At 46.3% G+C, this 19568-nt stretch overlaps 1 protein-coding gene across 2 annotated transcripts in view; it reads right to left on the reverse strand.

The window, feature by feature from the left end:
- Positions 1-330: 330 nt before the first annotated feature.
- Positions 331-19568, reverse strand: part of TMEM164 (transmembrane protein 164) — a 214073-nt gene continuing 194835 nt past the window's right edge. The window contains exons 6-8 of one of the 2 annotated variants that reach the window (XM_054580368.1): positions 6614-6714; positions 4719-4927; positions 331-1097 (exon numbers count right to left, since the gene is read on the reverse strand). In XM_054580368.1, coding sequence (XP_054436343.1) covers positions 4721-4927; positions 6614-6714 — 308 coding nt within the window. In that variant the 3' untranslated portion in view covers positions 331-1097; positions 4719-4720. Of the gene's footprint in view, positions 1098-1543; positions 4928-6613; positions 6715-19568 lie in introns of those variants that run through there. The other variant, XM_054580367.1, reaches the window with a different exon arrangement.

Consider the following 19568-nt stretch of genomic DNA (forward strand, 5'->3'; position numbering starts at 1 on the left):
GGTAGCACGTGGGAATTCAAGGCCACACGTCCTGCCACACAGCTCCCAGGGCAAAGCTATGCAGAGAGTGCCAGCTGCCCTTCGGTGCTCCCCTCCATAGCGTGGGGGACCAGTGGCCCCCTTTTGTCTCCTTTTCAAGGCCGGGGACCTTCTGAGAGGGTCTGGGAAGCAAGGCCGAGACTCTCAGGTTCTCATAAATCTTTTAATAACAGTAAATGAAGAAAACATTGTAACAGTATGTCCCATGGTGAGGGTTCCTTTTCATTCAGGGATCATCAACAACAAAACACCTAAGACCAAAATTCAGAATGCAAAGTACATAAATTAATGACCATTTATTTCCAAAGATGACTGCAGAACCATCTTGGTACAATCACAAGGTTTTAGAAAACAGAGAAAACACATTACAAAACGCCCCAAGAGGTGAACAAACCGGCAGGGTCAGAGGGACCAAGAGCTGCCTTGGCAAAAATACTCACCCTGCTGCTGTTTAGGGGGATTATAAAGGCTGGTCTAAAAGGGAACCATCGAGGGGAGGAGGGACAGGGAGGGGTCTGCCCAGTGCATAGCCATCGTCCGTGGGAGTGAGGAAGGGTGGGGATGGGGTGTAAGAGGGACAGAGGCATTTGCCAGTTTCCTGGCAGAAATAATTACAGATCAGACTATCTCATTCTCTCTGCCACAATAACAGTAATAGAAATGAAGACTTCTTTAAAATATAAAACAAACTGACACTGGAAGTTTCCAAAACAAGAGCTTTGCTTAAAATGACTTGTTTTGTTTCATGCCACTGAGCAGCAAACCACTGTACAAAAAAATGTCACAGACAAGAGCAACAACAAATGACTAGGTTTTCCTGAGCACAAACTGACTCAATCTATATACAGAAAAAGGCGGCTCACTCCCTGTCGTGACTCTGCCCACCACCCAGAGGGCAGGGCAGGCAGGGCAGGGCAGGCAGCAGGAGGGTCCCTTCTCAGTCGGGGGCCTTGTCAAGGAGCCCACGAAGGTCTGCAGGGCCCGGCTCTTATGTCTTCTCCAGATTTACCAAAACCAGCACTGCACCTGCATGTTAGCCTGCAGTGTCATGCATGGCCCTGCTTTGTTTTTTATTTGTGTGTGGGTGTATGTATTTGAAATTTTTGATTTTAGAGAGAGGGGCAGGGAAAGGGAAAGAGAGGGAGAGAAACCTCAATGTGAAAAGGAAACATCTATTGGTTGCCTTCCATACACACCCCAACCAGAGACCGAAACCACAACCAGGCATTTGCCTTGACTGGGAATCGAACCAGTGACCCTTTGGTTTGCAGGATGGCGCCCGACCAACTGAGCCACACCAGCCACAGAGGGGGCTCAGCCCTTCTTTTCTCCTCCCACGCCTCCTCTTCAGTATTCCAAAGAGGACAGATGACTCTGGATCAACATCTAGAGATCCAGGGAAGTCTTTCTGGCCAAGGGAACAGGAGAAAGGGCCCTCCACCACCTAGTGAGCCACCCAGCTTACACCCACAGCGCCACCCAGACCCAACACCAGTGCCTGAAAACCTGCTGACAATTTGTTATCTGTGGGGAGCTGTGCCCACTCCCCAAAACACTGAATTATTGAGCGGCACAAATAGCAAAGCCCTGGCTGAGACTGCAGCTAAAGAGATGATCTCATAGCTAGACTTCTGGTACTGGACGGTAAAGTGCGCCGACCACCCAGCTTATGCCATCCACTCTGCAAGCAGCTTCTGTGAATGCTGAGTAGTTCAAGGAGAAAGAGAGAGTACTGACTTGGGGAGGCAGAGTCTATGCTTTCCTCACAAGCTCAGAGAGATAGGCATCACTAGGAAGAAAATGGGCCGGATCATCTTTGGTGTCCAAAGCCAAATACTGAGACTGCAAGCAGGCATGACCATATCTCTGCTCTTCTGACCTGATGCCACAAGTTGGACAACTGAACAGACTCTTCTCATTGGCCCAGATCCTTGGCCAAGAGTACCCAGGGGCTTGAGGGAATACTCACTTCTCTTCTGAGGACTGTTTTAAAAGAAGTTGTCCACTCCTCCAAACACTCTCTCAAACACACACTAAGCTCGCACACAGTGGCTAATGACATGGAAACTTGGCCAGAGTGGTTGGGGAACCTCCTTGGCACTGAAAGGAAGGCCCTGAGAAGGAGCTGGGAAGTCTGGGCCCGCTGGTAAAGGTGCCACCCTCCCAGGCAGGCTGCCCTGGTTTTTGGCCAGGTTTGGTCCAAGGTGAGAGAGTGAGGTACAGACCAATTCAGATGCACACTGCTCCCTAACACCTCAGCCAGAGCCCCTGACTCCCTGTGGAGCCTCTGGATTAGGCTCACTCTCTGTTCCTTCCACCTCCACATTTCTGAGCCAGCCTGGTCCTCAGAAGCCCTGCATCTCCCCTTCACTTATTCCCTTCCCTGACAGGTGTATCTGTCTTTGGCCTGGCCAGGGCAGGCACATGGCTTTCACTTTCTTCTTTCCTTCCAAACAGCAGAAAATGCCAGCCAGAATGGGACACTGAGCTGCAGCCAGGGCAAAGGCAAGCTTTAGAGGCATGCCAGTGCGGGGAAAGCTCAGGCTGACTGGCAACCCATGCCATGCCACACAGGGAGGAAAAGAGCTCCTGCAGAGTCACTTATGCCACTGTGGCCAGCCGAGGCACATCATTTGCCTACAAAGACTCCGTGTACTTATAGGGGGCAGGGCAGGCCCCTAACGGCTCCACCCATGGCCTCCTTCCAACTTTTCTTTTTGTAAAGAGGCCGAGGGGCACTGAGGCCTTGCACATTTCCTTATCAGCTCATCCTACACGCAGCACTTTGATGGTGGGCAAGGCAAATCTAGCCAACCAGAAGGTGCCTCTTCTGGAAGGCGACCCTAGGGTGAGAGGCACTAAGAAAAACCTTTCCAAGCCCTCAAAGACAGCAGAAAATGAAGGTTACATGTCATGAGGAGCTCATGGGGACTAAAAGCACCCAGTGTCCTCCCTCTTGTTCCCCCACACCCTGGGAACTGATCGCCTCAGTGCTAGCAGGCCTCTGCCAAAGGTCCCAGGGTTGCTGCCTTTGGCCTCACCTTGCTCAGAGAGACCCTCCTATATTCTGCTGCCTCTTGTAGGTCCATCTGCTAAAATCGTACCCACTGAGTCACCGAAGCTCGGTCCACATCTAATACAGTAACACCTGAAATATTGAAACTGGCCCAGGGCAACTGGGCTTCCTAGAATGGGAGATGGGAGGGGAGGCCCACCAGAGGGACTCACTGAACCATCTTTTCTGTTCTTCTTAGAAGCTAACAAGGAGTCAGCAAAAGCCCAGCCACTGCCTCCCTTCTTGAGATCCATGTGTGACTTACCTAAAGTCTCTCAACAAAAGGTCTTCCATTTGGAGCACTCGAATCTCCACCCATGGAGACTTAATTCCTTGGTACCACCCTTTCAACCTAGACATAGGCTCAGGAGTAGGAAGGGTGGGCAGCATATAGTGCCTCCCACGATAAAGAATTCAGCACCAAGCCTGGCTACAGTGACGCTTTCTGACCCTAGGGAAACAACACAAGCAGGATCTGTGTCTTCCGAAACCCAGGATGCTGACATACCCTGTGGAACCACAAAATGCACTGACAAGAGCCCTTCCGGAGACATGGCCTGATGCAAGAATTCTCCAAACTCAAACATCCAAAAACAAATGGGCAAGCCAATAAAATCCAAAAAGCAAGAAAAGCAAGCAAACAAGCAAACAAACAAAACCACCTCTAGCTCATCCTTCCCTGGAGCTGCCTTTAAAAAAGAGAGAAAGAGGGAACATTTAATGGGTACTCAAGATTAAAGTGGTATCTATTACCAACATTAAACTGAAATGGAGCATATGAGTCAAATCTGTTTTCTGCTTTCTCAAGTTACTACTTCTGTTGATTAATTTCTATGCTCAGTTTTGACTGGGCTGTGGGTCAGTTCTCAGCTCTCACAGGCAGAGTGCCCCCAGGGTCCTGCTGAGAATTACCTGTGGACATTTAAACCTTGTTCACTTCGGATTTGCCATTGCAGCAGCTCTCTCCCCCTTCAATGGAATCAAGCCTTTGGGCCGGGTAGTGTCCCATCTCCCACTGCAGGCAGCCTTCTGGAGAGTGTGGCTGGTTGGTTGCTTGCTGTGAGTCATGGGACACCAGTGGGAAGAATCTGGACAGCTCTACTGTGGCCATGAGTTGGGAAATCCCGTGGCTCTTGGCTTGCCGCTGGTATAGAAACAAGGCCTCGGTCCCCCTACAGTGGGGGCTTTGCTGGAGACAAAAGGGGACCCCAGCATAAACCTGTAGGTCCCTGGCAGTGGAGAAATGAAACACAACCAATCTAATCATTTCAATGCCAAAAGAACCACTGCTTGTTGTTTCCTTTCTCCTCAACTAGCTGTTGTTGAAGCACCAACAAGCAGAGTGAAAGCTACTGACTACTGTCTCCCTATGTAAGGCCACTGGGAGCAGGGAGAAAGAGCAAAGGGGCAGAGGACAAATCCAGCCCTCAGCACTATGCCCAGGTTCCAGGCAATGTCCTGGGAGGAAGAGCTGGGAAAGGAAGAGTGGTGGAAGAAAGGGACAGAGAGGAAGGAAAAAGAAATACACCAAACATTGTACTGCCCTCTCCCATGATTTCATTAAGAACTGGGTGTTCTCCAAATCAAGTCAGGACTTGTTTCCTCAGGGAAAAAAGAAAAGCACCTTCAGTCTATTTTCTTGGCGGGAAGCCGGAGCAAATCCAGCAGATATTTACACAAGGGCCCAACCATGTATGAGAACAGGATGACCAGCTTCCCGTGGGTCATGGTCATGAGAGTCTGGTGTCCCGAGGCCCAGATGCGATACCAGGGGCCGTAGAATGGGTCTGAGATGGCCGGACACAGCATGTTGTTCAAATTCACTTCGGTGACCTGCAGGGACAAGGGAGGTAGAGTGAGCGTTCACCATCCTTAGGCTTTCTCTGGCTTCTGCCAGTTCAGCCATCTCTGCCTAAAGGGAAACTAGGCAAGTAGGGATTGACAAATCCCCACCTGTTCATAATAGGATTTCTCTCCCCTAGGTTTCCTGAGTTAGTCAAGGCTAGAGCCCACTGGAGGTGATGGGGAAGGCTGTCCACTAGAAGAGCTGTTTGGTTTTGCTCCATTTCGCCTTCTGGGTTGAGTGTAGGGCCTGTTGTTATTCCGAAGCATCTACTGTGTGCCTAGTCCCCAGAGAGGTGTTATGGGAGAAAAGAACCGTCAACGGCATGGTCCCTGCCTCCACATCCCTGGCAACCTATCTGCCATATCTGACCCCAGACCAGACAGAGCTCACCGGGTTTGCTCCACCAGGAGATCTACAGAGGGCCGAGAGTGGGGGCCAAGTCTTCAGGGAAGATTTCATGAAGGAAGTGGCACCTGAATGCACTCACGGAGGGTGGATGGAGGTCACGGTAAAGGATGGAGCAAGCAGAGCCTTCCTTGTAGGAGGTGTGGCCTGAGCCAGCCTGGAACTGGGACCGAGTATGGTATGGATGCTGACATAAGGACACTGACTCCTCTGGAATCAAGGAGGCCCAGTAGAGGGCAGTGCGGATAAAAGTGTGAAGGCCATACTACTTCATCTCTATTGCCAGGAAGCATGCACACATTCAGCAAGGAGCTCAAACCACACCCCAAGGTAAACCAGAACAGAACAATATGCCAGGGTGGGGAAGAGAAGGTAACTGCTTCTATAAAGGCACTGCTCACACCGGTTACACACCCTAGTCCTGCCAGGCCCCGCAAGGCTCCACGTGGAAAATACTACATTGCTGCCGCTCGCAATAACACCAGACATGCCACTCCTGCCCCAAGGACAGCCACTACATCTTCCTTCCAAAGCCCTTCAAGCCCATTCACATTAAAGACAAGTCCTTACCACCTGATGGGGAGGTTGGGGGGTTTGTACCATGTCACAGAGGAGTGGAGAGCTCTCCACCCTGGAGGATAAGGTGACTCACACAGAGCAGTGGCAGAACCAGGACTTGAACTTGGGTCTCCTGACCCCCTAGCCCCAGCCCCAGCCCGGAGCTTTCCCTATTCACTTTGCCACCAACAGACACCCATACACACAGCAATCTTGGGCTCTGGATAACTCGGGTACTGAATCCAGCCATCATCCAAGCTCCAGGCAGGTCTGAACACCCCAGTATGCCCACGGGTCCCCCAACACTGTACTTCCACTGGCCACACAGCTCAGGGTCTTGGCATAGGCCCAAAAGCCTTATCCAGGCCTAGAGTGAGGGTTATGGTTATGCCTCCCCATGGGGTCCACAGCAAACCACTTTCCAGTTGCAGCTCACCATTTCCAACCCAAGTGGCCACGAGTGAAAGGCGGTATCCTTGCCTTCCAATGGATGAAAGAAACAGCCATCACTAAAGGATTCAGAAAACTCTTTAGAGAAGCCACGGCTGCAGATCATAAATCAGCAACCCAGACACGACAATCCGATGTCCTGGCCTTTGGCATCTTATATTTTCAAAACAAAACAATGTACCAGTGCCAAGCAGGATTATCAAGATTTATGAAGACAACTCCAAAACAGAGGGGACAGAAGGGGGTAGAATTAAACTTACCAGACCCAGGATCTGTAAGACGCTGAAGTGATAAAAGAACATGAGGCCAGTTGAGAGAAGCGCCCACTGGAAACAGCTGAGGGGCTCTGGGGTGTAAGCACCTGAAGAAGAAAGGGAGATGGTAAGATAGCAGGGTTCGTGACCCACTTCTCTTCCTTTGCCCCGCGAGGTGCAGGTGCTGAGGCCACAGCTGTTACGTGCTGATTACCCCCTTTCCGTGGGTAGTGACAGCTGCCTGAGAGAGAGCCCCACTGATTACCTGGGTACTCCAATCAACCCCTTCCCAACCTCTGTTCTGCCATGTAATAATGAGGCCATTACAAAGAGAGGGGTTTTATTTATTGTAAAAATAATAAAATAAAATAAAATGTGACTAGACTAGAAATACACTGTAAGTGCAAAATATGCAGATTTTGCATATGCAAAAGAATGTAAAATATGTTAATTTTATATTGATTACATGTTAAAATGATAATATTTTGACTATATTGAGTTAAATAAGACACCAAAATGTAATTTAAAAGAGTAAAATGTGTTCACTAAAGGGAATTTAGAAAAAAAAGAGTAGAAACAAGATGAAAGAAAAGAAGAAAATCATCCCCAGCACTCTATTACCCAAATGTAACTACTGCTAGCCCAATGGGTGGGTCTCCTTGGTTCTTTTCTCTATGCCTTAGGAGATCCTATTTTTTTTATTACTATGGGAATACACACACACACACTTTATTTCTACATTTATTTTAATCATTGCCTCATGTTTCAGAAGAGAAATATCATTTATTGGGTATAGCAGGGTGGTTGAGAATACTAACTGTGATGTCACACAGATTTGGCTTTAAATCTGTATTTTACCACTTACTGGATGTGTGACCCAGGAAGAGTTGTTTAAACTCCCCAAATCTCACTTGAGTTTTCTGTAAAATGAGCACAGAAGTCCTTCCTACTTCTTAAAATTGTTGTAAGAAGCAAAGGATATGATATAACGAGAGCTGTTAGAACAAGATCTCGTACAATGTCTAAGTGTACAATGTCTAAGTGTGCAATGTGTGTTAGATGCTATAATTACCACACCATTATTATTATTCAGATAACTAAAGAATGTGCCACATACAATGGTTGTGCCATGCCCCAACTGCTAGTCAACTCCCTCCCCTGGTACAGCACAAATAATATTATTTTCCGTTTATCGTCACAAAGAACCACCATCCCAGTAGGCTTGGATAAATTCCATAGGTCGCAGGACTGGGGTAGGGTTTATAAATGCTGTCACTGTCACTCTGAATGGAACCTTGGAAAGGAGTGGTCCAGAATGAAAGGAACCTGAAACCTTCCACACCAAGCATATATGTGGCAAAATTACTACATATCCTGGAGTAGTAGTTTCTCAAGTAAGTCTATCACTGATTCATCCATTCATTCCTCAGTTATTAGACACCTATTATCTTCGAAGACCTATGCCAAGCTTTGGGGATAGGAAGACAAAAAAGAAAGACTTCCTACGATCTCAGATTCACTGTCAGGGAGGAGGGGAAGACAAGCCAGTCAACAACTATGAATCAGTATGATGGGTGTGGTGACTGAGGTCTGTACCACATACAGGGTGGGCAGATGTAGGTTTACAGTTGTGAGTACACAAAACACAGAGTTTAATTCTTGTATTATTCTTTACTAGTTATTGTATTATTTTCCATATGAACTGTAAACCTATTTTTGTCCACCCCTATATTATGGAAGGACAAAACTCAGCTTTGGGGGGAAGGTGTCGAAACAAGTGCTTCTTGGTTCAGTGGGCCCAGAGTTGTGTAAGAGTTGGGGCCACAGAGGATAGTGTGCTGGGGCAGGGAGCTGAAGTAAGGCTTAATAGGTTGGCAGAGCTGGTCTGCTCCGAGCTGAGCCACGCAGGACTTTAGGAGCCAGGCTGAGGGCTTTGGGCTCCACCCCGTGCTGCAAGATCATGAGCCCAAATGCCTCAAGACGCAGGCAGGTAATTGGCAGCAGGGGAATGGCCAGAGACAAAGAGACACTGGAGATGCTGGAGACTGGCCAACTGGAGAGCCCATGCCCCTTCTAAAGACAGCAACCACCACTCAGCTCCATCCAATCACTGACCTGCAGGGACATGGGCCCAGAGTTGCCAGTTTTTTCACTTTTGCAAGAGAAGCCAGAAATAAACCTCTCATATGGAGTTTCCTGATTTCTAAATGTTGGCAAATAACTCAAAATGTTTTAAGCATGCTCAATGGGCCAAACAAAACATGTCCTCTTAGATGGATTTCTGCCCATGGGTGGCCAGCTTTGAGCTCTGCTGCAGAGCCATAGAAAACAGTGGAAGGTTTGAAGCTGGAAAGCAATGCGATCACATGTGTGCTTGACAAATATCATCCTGGCCCACTAGTGCGTGGGCGGGGGGGGGGGGCGCGGGGGATGGCCTGGGGCAGAGGGCGTCCATGCTGGGAGACTGATAAGGAGACTGCTGCAGAAACCCAAAGAGGGAAGAGCACTGATGGCCTTTGAAGATAATAGCAGTGGGACTGGAGAAAATTGGAGGAAAAATCACCAGGAAGTTGTAAAAGGTTGGATGTTGGAAGAAAGGGTGAGGAAGGGTCTAGGAAGACTCCCAGGCTTCTGGTTTGGATATCATTGGGTTGATAGTGCCATTTATTGAGATGCAGAAGACGGGAAAAGGCTGACTGGACAGAAGGCAGAAAAACAGTGAGGCCAATTTTAGACACGTGGAATTTGAGATCTGTGGAATATCTTAGTGGAAATATCTCTTTGGTGACCAGACGCATTCTTTAATATATGGTGTGATGCGTGACAGTGTGGGCACCGGGTCCTGGCACACACAGGTTTTCAAATCCCGGGTCTTGTCACTTATTAACTCCAGGGCCTTGAGCAAGCCTCAGTATCTCTTGAATTCAGTCTCACTCATCTATAAAATGGGGTACCACTGCCCACCTGACAAGGTTGTTGGATAGATGATATGAGATAATTTAAATAATAATTGTAGTATCAAATCTGGGATTTAACAGATGCTGATTACTTTTATTATTACAGGCATACCTTGTAAATGCTTCAACCTTGATTCTTTGCATTACAGTGAACCACACATTTTTTTTTGTTTCTCAGTATATATAAAAGTTATGTTGATATTATACTGTAGTCTATTAAGTATGCAATAGCATCCTATCTTTAAAACAATATCTATACCTTAATTTAAAAACATTTATTGTTAAAATATGCTAACCATCATATGAGCCTTCAGTGAGTTGTAATCTTTTTGCTGGTGGGGGGCCTTGCCTCAATGTTGGTAACAACACAACATCTGTGAAGTTCAATAAAGCAAGGCCTGCATATGAATCACAAACTCAGCGAAGAGGACAGGGCTCAATGTCCAGATATAGGTGTCATCAGTGCATAACGGTAACCCAAGTCACAGGAGTATATGGAGGCCAAGAGAGGAAGAAGGCTGGTGGCAGAACACCAAATAACACAATGCGGTGGTGGGAGGCGGGGAGAAGATGAGCGAGATGGAATGACTGAAGCCAAGTAAGTTGGGTCTTCTCGGGGAGCAGCTCGGCCTTGCTCTCTGACAAGAGTCAGACTCACAGCACATCTGAGACAGAAGGCCCTTTGAGGGTATCAAACTCATCCCTCCATTTTGTAGGTGGAGAATGGCGCTGGGAGATGGGAAGCAGCACAGCCAAAGCCGAAATTACAGAGCACTGGGCTTTCAGACACTTCCAGGGGACTACTGCTCAATGTCCCTTGCCACTTGCACAGACCTCCATCACACCAGGCTGTACCATTTCTCCCCTTGTCTGTCTAACCACCTAGACCAGAGTGCCTTGGGATCAAGGGCCACATGGAACTCATTTCTCTGTTCCTAGCATCTAGCACAGTACTTGGTTTGTGAAGACATTGAGCTATGCAATTATGCTTTGTGCACTTTCTTTTTTAAAAGATTTTATTTTATTTTATTTTTAGAGAGAGGGGAAGGGAGGGAGAAAGAGAGGGAGAGAAACATCCATGTGTGGCTGCCTCCCGCATGCCCCCAACCAGGGGCCTGGCCTGCAACCCAGGCCTGCATCCGGACCAGGAATTGAACTGGTGACCCCTCGGCTCACAGGCCAGCACTCAATCCACTGAGCCACACCAGCCAGGGCTGCTTTGTGCACTTTCTTATTAGCTAAGTGAGTGGGAATTGGTCAACGTGTTGTCACCGTGGCTGCTGGGGGCTTAGATAAAAGGGAAGAAGAGGGGACCTGGAGGACTGCCGCTCATATCACTCCTCAAGCCCCAAGCCATTTTCCCCATGTGTCCCTGCCATCCACCTTCTACTTGGCTGCGCCTAGTATATATGAGCAGTAATGCCAGGCCCCACGTGCCAGATGGTAGCTGCAGGGAAGGGACAGGTGGGGAAAGTATCCCTATCCAGGAGGCAGCTCAGCCACAGACCTCGGAAAAGCTGGGACAAGGACTCAACCGCTGGGCAGCCCCCTCTCACACCTCTCATTGTACTCCCATCTGCCCTGCCCTGTCACATGGGGGAAAAGGAACACTCAGATACCACCAGGGGCCACGTTTCTCAGTGCTCTCCCTGTTTCTTGCCCAAACCCCCACTTTAGTATCAATCCTTTTGTGGCACATCATCTGTCCTACAAGGAACTCTTAGTTCCCTGAGGGAGGGACCATTTCTGAATTACCTCTTCACCTCCAGCACCTGGTACACAGTAAGCACTCAGAAAATTACCACTACATGGGTGAAGGAAGTGCACGGCCTTTCTGGCTCAACAATCCTACTTTTAGGACTACCATCAAATGCCTAAAAACAAACAAACAAACAAACAAACAAACAAAAACAAACCACTCTTATTTGCACAAAGATGTTTACATCTGCACTACCTATAATCTTGAGAAACTGGAAACAAAGCAAATGGGGAGATAAGTAAACTCTGGTACCTCAATATTGTGTAACACTCCACTGTCATTCAAATGACAACTTGACAAACTAAGTCCCTGGCTAGTAATGGCAAGTATAAAAGACAGAACACCAAACAGTACATCAATGATGGAAAATACAGCTTAGTAGTTTAAAACAAAGGCCTTTGGGTCAGATAGCTTTGGGTTTGAATCTTGTCTCTGCCACTGCCTCTAGGGGTGACCTTGGGCAAATCGTGCTGCCCCTCTAAGCCTTCCCTATGTAGACTACAGGTAACCTCTCCCTTTCGAGGCTGCTGGAAGATATAGAAAAGTAATTGCAGCAGCTAGCCTGGCAGACAGGCGGCAGCTGCTATTTTTACCATGCCCACCACAGGCATCTACAAAAGACTTGAAGAAAGGGACTCTTATAAAAGGTGATCTTCTCTAGGAAGGGAGACTTTGACTGTGGTCTCCACTGCCTTCTCACTGTTGTTGGTTCTTTTCATTGCAAAGATGACCAAATATTCGATTTCTTTGAAAAACAGAAAAACACACCCTGAGAATACATGACCCGATCTACATAGATATATGCAAATTATATGCAAACACACATCATTCTTTTTTTTCTATATACTGGATGCAGCCCTGGGATAATCCCAGTGAAGAACCAGTTTTCTTCTAAAGGAAAATAGAAACTTAAGCACTTTCAGAAATATTAAACACATAAAACTTTTTTCTACGTTAAGAAAAAAATGTGACATTTTCTGCTAGCATCTTCTATCCCAGGAGGATAGACACATTTCAGCACTAAAGGTAGGGGGAAACCTAGATAATAGCTTTTTCTGAAATCAATTTCTGCCAGAAAGAGGCCTTATGAGTGCTGGGAAAGAATTCGATTGTACCACCAGCAGCGAAGATCTTCCCCCAGGGAGGCTTCCAAAGGCCCTTTTTCTCATTCTATAATCCCACCCAGAAAAGATTTACACCAAGGAGGTGAGACTGGCCACGGTGGCATTCCCTTCTCCAGTCTCCGTCATGCTGCCTTCAACTCATCCACTTCTCCATGTTACACATTCACTCAACGTCAACTGAGTGCACCTGGAGCACCAGACTCCACGCTAGGCAGTGAGAATAAGGAGGCAAAGATAGTCCCTGCCATTGAAAATGACTCTGCTGCTTATAAGTGAACAATGAGATGGTGCAATAAGATAAGCACAGTAAGTAATGGGGACACCAAGGAAGATAACAGTTGAGGTGAGTTTGGAAGAATAAGACGAATTTGAGGTAAGAGCTTAAAGGAAGGAAAGGACATTCTCGGCAGTGGGTACAGCCTGAGAAAAGGTGCGGAAGACTGGAACAGCATGCTGTTTGCAAACAATCCCAAGCAGGTCTGTCTTGCTGGAGCATAAAGTGGGAGGGGACTTGTGTCAGGAAATGAAGCTGGAGAGACAGGAGAGCAAGGTCAGATCATGAAGAACCTCGTTTGCCATGTTGGGCAACTTGGCCTTCATCCTACACACCAAAAGAAGCCATTAAGTGCTTTGTAAACAGGGAAGTACAAGGTCAGTTCATGTTTCAGCTGGCTAGATTGCTGTGGCAACAGTGTGGATGCTGGACTAGAGAAGCACAAGACTGTAGACCAGTTCAGATTCTGCTGTGGAGACAGAGATGACCTGGCAATCTGTCTGATGTGGAGACATCTGGGGCGACTCCTAGGTCTATGACTTGAGTAACTGAGAGCAGTTGATTGAGGGGAGAGATGAGTGTTGGCTGGAGCATGCTGACCCTGAATGTCGATAGGATATCCAAGCAGACATCTCCAGTAGGCTGTCGATGTCCGTGTCTAGTGCTCAGGAGAGGGAGATAACCTGGAAACAGAGCTTGGGGGATGGAGAAGATCAATGAGGAATGGTCAACAGAATGAAATTAAAGGACCAAGGACAGAGCCTGGGAAACAGCGATAGCTGCCACAAGAGGATCCATGAAGGTGACAGAGTTGAAAACAAGATTAAAGGTTGCCACTAGTCACAGGTGATAATTTACATTTAAATAAATTAGAAATTTCATTCCTCAGCCACACTACATTTCAGGTACTCAATAACCACGTGTGGCTATTGGCTACCACATTGGACAGTGCAGAAATAGAACATTCCCACCATTACATAAAATTAAACTGGTAACATACTTCTCTACAGAGGCACAGTAAAGGAAAGACAAATGACTTCTACTGGGTTTGATAACATGCTGGTCACTGGTGATCTTTGCTATCACAGTTTCAGGAAAGTAGCGATGCAGGAACTGGCTGGTAAAGGATGAAGAAAAGTTTTCTAGGTGCACAAGGTAAGGAAGGGAATTCCAGGAAAAGGGAACAGGACATGCAGTTCCATAGGCATCTTTAGCCAAATTCCCGATACTTCAATAACTTCTTTGAATGTCTCCTTCATCCTGTTGCTCTTACCCTTCCACCTCTCCCCATGAGGAGCCTGCTTCATCTCTAGCCCTCTAAAGTCACTGGTTTTGATCCTGTGGCCCACATAGGTACAGGAGGTAACTTCTTTCTTTGCATTCTGTTTCCTGAGCACTGTTCCTCCTTTCTCCCTAAAACCTCACAACCATGATACTGTACCACCCACTACTCTTCCCTCTTACACTTGTCTGAAAACATGTGGGTCGTGGCCCTCAATATTCCTTGGGGATATTAGTAACTGGCTTGGTACCACTCTCTCCAACAGTATTCTTGTTGTATTTCTTGATAATTTCAACAAAGCTCTAGTTGAATCTTCTCGTATCCTGACCTCTCAGTTTCTTGGTCTCTTCTCCTCTAACTGTACTGTCCTCTATCGCACCTCAGCCACTCATTGTCATAGTCATGCCTGAGACCTTTTCATTACGAATAGCTGCAGCCCTTCCATAAGTCAAGCATTTCCTATTTATAGCTCACTCCCTCTAAACTTGAGCACAACATTTCTTTGACCTCACCAGAATCTGCAATCCATTGGTTCTATCATCTTTTTGCTATCCCTCATGGCTCCCTCTTTCCTCCTTAAATTTCATGGCCTTAAGTTCTAATTATCTCTGGCATACAACTTTGACTCCATTGTGCCTCTCATTATTGTACTCATCTTGGAAAAAAAAATCCAGATCTGGTTAAGTTCCAATCTTCTTTTCCTCCCTGCTGGCATCTACAAAGTTGAGTGTGGCTGCAGAAAAACAACAATGCTGTACTGACTGTTCTCACTTCAAATATGTGATCACAAACCTCAAATGCATCCTTCATGTTGCCAGGCAATCAGACCACACTTCCCCAGTCCATTCACTCCATCATGCCACAATTCAATATTTTCTCCTCTCTTCTTAGATGTTCAATACTTTTATCCCATCCTCAATAGCAGATGATGACTTTGCTTCCTACTTCACTGAGAAAGAAGGAAATCAGACAAAAGTGTTCCATAAGCTCTCATGATGGCATCTAACCTCCTATCTGCATTGGGGTCCAATGTGCTCTGCTTTTACCGCCTGTTACCACAGATGAACTGCCCAGGTTCCCAGCCAATGCCGGCTCTCCCATTTGCATCCAGATCCTGTACCCTGTTGCCCACTCAATATCACTCCAGCAACTTTCTTTTTCTCTTACATCAGCCATTTCTTCTTCTTTACTAAATTATTCCTAATAGCATACAAACTAAATATACTGTACTAGCTCCCATTCTAAAACAAACAATAACTTGACCTCACTTCCCACTGCAACTACCTCATTCCTCTCCTCCCCTGTAACAGCAAAACTCCTTGAAAGTACTGTCTACAACTGTGCTGTCTAATATGGTAGCTACTGGTCATGTGTGGCTATTGAGCTCTTGAGATATGGCTAGTTTGAATTGAGAGGAACTGTTAGTGTAAAATACACACTGGACTTCAAATGATGTAAAATATCCTGGTAAGAATTTTATATTAATCATATTGGAATAATAATATTTTTACTATATTGAGTTAAATAAGATATAAGATATATTATTAAAAATAATTTCACTTGTTTCTTTTTACCTTTTTTTTTTTTTAGTGTGACTACTAGAACATTTGAAATTACATATATGGCTCACATGTTTTTATTGGATAGCCCTTGTCTATACTCCCTGTCTGGAATTCTCTCTTAACTCACTTTACTTAGGCTTCCACCAAAACAGCTCCCAGAAAGATCACAAACAGCCTTTTCATTGCTAAGTCCAATGATCAATTCTCAGGCCTCATCTTATGTTCCCTTTTGTTCTCGAAACATTCTTCACCTGGCTTCAGGGATACTGCTCTCTCGATTCTCCTCCTGATGTATAGCCTGCTTCTTCTCAGCCTGCTTTACTGGTTCCTCCTCATCACCTTGACCTCTAAATGATAGACTGGATCAGGCCACAGCAGAATTTTTCCCATCTCTATATACTTCCATTCCCTGGGTGATTTCAACCAATCTCACAGCTTTAAGAGAATCTATGTGCTGATGATACCAACCATCATATCTCAGCCTGGACCTCTGCCATGAACACCAGGCCCACATAGCTCACAGCCTACTCAATATTGAACTTTGACATCTAGAGGGCATCTCACTCTGAAACCCAACTTCTAATCTGGGCTCCTATGGTATATTGATACAGTACTGGCTCATAGTGAATCATACTATCAGAGTATCCACACCCTTATGTATTCCCTCTCACACTGATTTAACCCTGTGGCTCACATGACTCGACCATGTAACTTGCTTTTTCCAATGGAACGTCATCAAAAAAGATGCAATCAGAGGCTTGATAAGCACTTGTACATTCCCTCTTGAAATGCTGCCTTAAGAACCCCCCTACCACAAAATGCTGTGTAGATAGAGAAGCCCAACCATCCCAGCCATTCTAGCTGAGCCCAGGCAAAACCAGTAGAAAACTGTCTTAGTCGGCTTGGGCTGCCCTAAGAAAATACCATGGACTGGCTGGCTTAAACAACAGGAATTTATTTCCTCATGAGATCAACGCACTAGCAGATTCAGGGTCTGCTGAGAGCCTACTGCTTAGTTCACAGATGGCCATCTTTTTGCTGTGCCCTCACATGGTGGAAGAGGCTAGGGATCTCTCTGGCAGGCCTCTTCTTATAAGGGCACTAAGCCCATTCATGAAAGCCCCACCCTCATAAACACATCCCAATCCTAATTACCACCCAAAGGCCCCGTCTCCAAATACTATCACATTGGAGTTAAGACTTCAACGTATGAAATTTGGGGAACACAAACATTCAGTCCATAACAAAGAACAATCTAGTCAACCCACACAGTTGTGAGAAAAGTAAGTCATTGATTTAAGCCACTAGGTTTTGGGTTGTTTGTTACACAACAATAGATAACTGAAAGAGCACTTCCCCTCGCCCCCACCAAAACAATAAACAAGCTCCAAACCCCTTATCCTAGTCTTCCTCTTCTCGATAAATGCCCATCTAAGAATCAAACACTTTAGAGCCATCTTTGACCCCTCCTTTTCCCTCATGCCCCCTTTCTCTCATGTCCCATCAGCAAATCCTGTTGACTGTACCTTCAGTATGTATCCAGAATCCAATGACTTGTCTTCATCTTTATTGTTAGCATCATAGCCCAATCCTCTGTCGTCTCCTCTCTGGATTATTACAGATATCACATAGAGGTTTTCCTACTTCTATCCTTGCCCCCTACGGTCTCATTTCAGCAGAGCAACTGGGTGATCCCTTGAAACGTTAATTTGGATCACATCAGTCCTCTGCTCAAAACCTTCCAATGGCCACCCATATCTGTAAGAACAAAATACCTAGTCCTCACAATGATCTATGAGGCCCTACATATGAGCTGCCTCTTCACCTACATCACCACCCTAACATCTCCTCCTATTACATTCCCCTTAACATGGCTCTAGACACACTGACCTACTTCCTCTTGATGGAATATTCTAGAAACCCTCCTGTCTCGGGGCCTTTATACTTATTTCCTGATTCACACAGTCTTCCCCCAGACATTCAGTGGCTCACTCCCTTGCCTGCAAGCTTTTCCTCAAATGTCACATTTTTGGTGAGCCGTTGCCTTAAAATGAAACCACCTCATTTAAAATTTCAGCCCTCTCCACCATTCAAGGGCACTATGACCCTTATTCTACTTTTGTTCTTCCTGTATGGCACTTAACATCATCTGACTTAATATGTATTTTACTTATTTACTGTCTCCTACCACAAGAATGTAAGTTCCATGAAAGCAAGAATATGTATCTGTTTTGCTCACTGCTTTCTTTATCCCCAGTGCCTGACACAGAGCAGAAATTCAATAAATATTTGCTGAAAGAATAAAGCGAACAGCCTAATATGTTCAAGAATATTATATAGTTCAGTATCGTTGACCTATCATGTGGTAAAGACAATGGCCACTAGAGTCCAGAGACCCGGGTTCCAGCTTCTACTCTTACCAAGTTGCTGTGTAACCGTCTGTGTGGATCAAAAACCCTCTAAGCATTAGCGTACCTCTCACAGGAGAATCCCAGACCCTCCCTACCTTCCTTTCAGGAGCACTATAGGGATAGAAAAGCTCAAGGAGCATGGGGATACTTTAGAGAAAAGTACTATTTAAACATAACACACCATTATGCCTCACAGAGTTCTGCGGTTAGCAATAGCTGCATCTCTGGTGAGCTTTCAACTAGGAGGGCCAAGTCTTAGATCATTTGAGACTATGAGACTTAACCTTCATTCTGTATCAGAATCCCCTAGAGGACTTATTAGAAGGCAGCTAACTGGGCCCCACCCCAAGATTTCTGATTCAGTAGGTCTGAGGCAGGGCCTAGAATCAGGAATCTGAGAATTTGTATTTCTATCAGGTTCCCTGGTTGAGCTGCTGCTGCTGCTGCTGCTGCTGCTGCTGCTGCTCCAGGAACTGCACATTAAGAACCCCTGTCCTACAGAATGTGTTGAAAATGCAGATTCCTGGGCCCTTCCCCAGAGACTTGAATCCAGGGGATGTGAGTGGGCCCTGGAATTTTCATTTTAGTAACAAGCACCTGCTAGGTCTTCTGACCCCACAGGAGAAACACTGACTTAGGGGGAAATCCTAGAATTGGAAGCAGTACCAAGAGGCCTGGGAACAGCTACGAGTAAAGGAGCCACAATCTGGCCAGATGGAGGAGCAGTGTTTCCTAGAAGCTGATAAAATTAAGGTGGGAAATACTTAATCGTCTGCTCTTGCGTAGTGCTCCTGAGCCCCGGGGACTTCCTCCTCAGCAGGGAGGTCTTCAGAAGGTCACTTACCTACAGTCTTGCAGAAGGCTCAGGCCTTGGTCAATTTTTTCAAATTCCCCAGCTCTCCTCTCACCCACTAATGCCCTCAAGAGCCTTCGAACCTACTTGAGTCCCTTATCCTTTCCCCTGCCCCTCACCTGACCAGCAAAGTGAAAGTGGAAAGCCAGCCCGGGCCAAGTAGCTCAGTTGGTTAGAGTGTCATTTCCACACGCCAAGGTTGTGTGTTTGATTCCCGGTCAAGGTACACACAAGAAACAACCAATGAATCCATAAAGAAGTGGATCAACAAATCAATGCCTCCTTTGCAAATCAATAAAAACAAGTGCAAAGGCAGTGAAAGAGGAAAACTTTCCCAGCATCCTGACACTAGCTAGGCAAGAGAAGTATTGCACTAATTGGGAAGGTGGGGGTGTGTGGGAGGGAGAATAGGCAGGAAAACATGGAACTAGAGTTAATATGACCTTGGGGCCAATTTTCAAGCCATCAATAGCCAAAGTGCTTTGGCTTTAACTGTTAGAAGCCAGCACAGGGACTGTATCTCAACCTTCACTTGCCATGAGACAAGCTTAAAGCCCTCTCAAGAGACAAAAGGAATCAACCAGCATTGGGATTTTTACACTCCAGTTTCCAGAAATGTCTCTAAAGACAACACAATTTGCCTGTACTTCAAAACAACCTTCTTACCCAGTGCCGAGCCTCAGGAGCCAGGGCTCCCCAATTCCAAAACAGGAGCGCCCTCTAGTGAAACTGAAAGGGC

This window comes from Pteronotus mesoamericanus, unplaced genomic scaffold, assembly GCF_021234165.1.
Source record: "Pteronotus mesoamericanus isolate MK-2021 breed Mesoamerican mustached bat unplaced genomic scaffold, CSHL_Meso_final contig_58, whole genome shotgun sequence".
Lineage (NCBI taxonomy): Eukaryota > Metazoa > Chordata > Mammalia > Chiroptera > Mormoopidae > Pteronotus > Pteronotus mesoamericanus.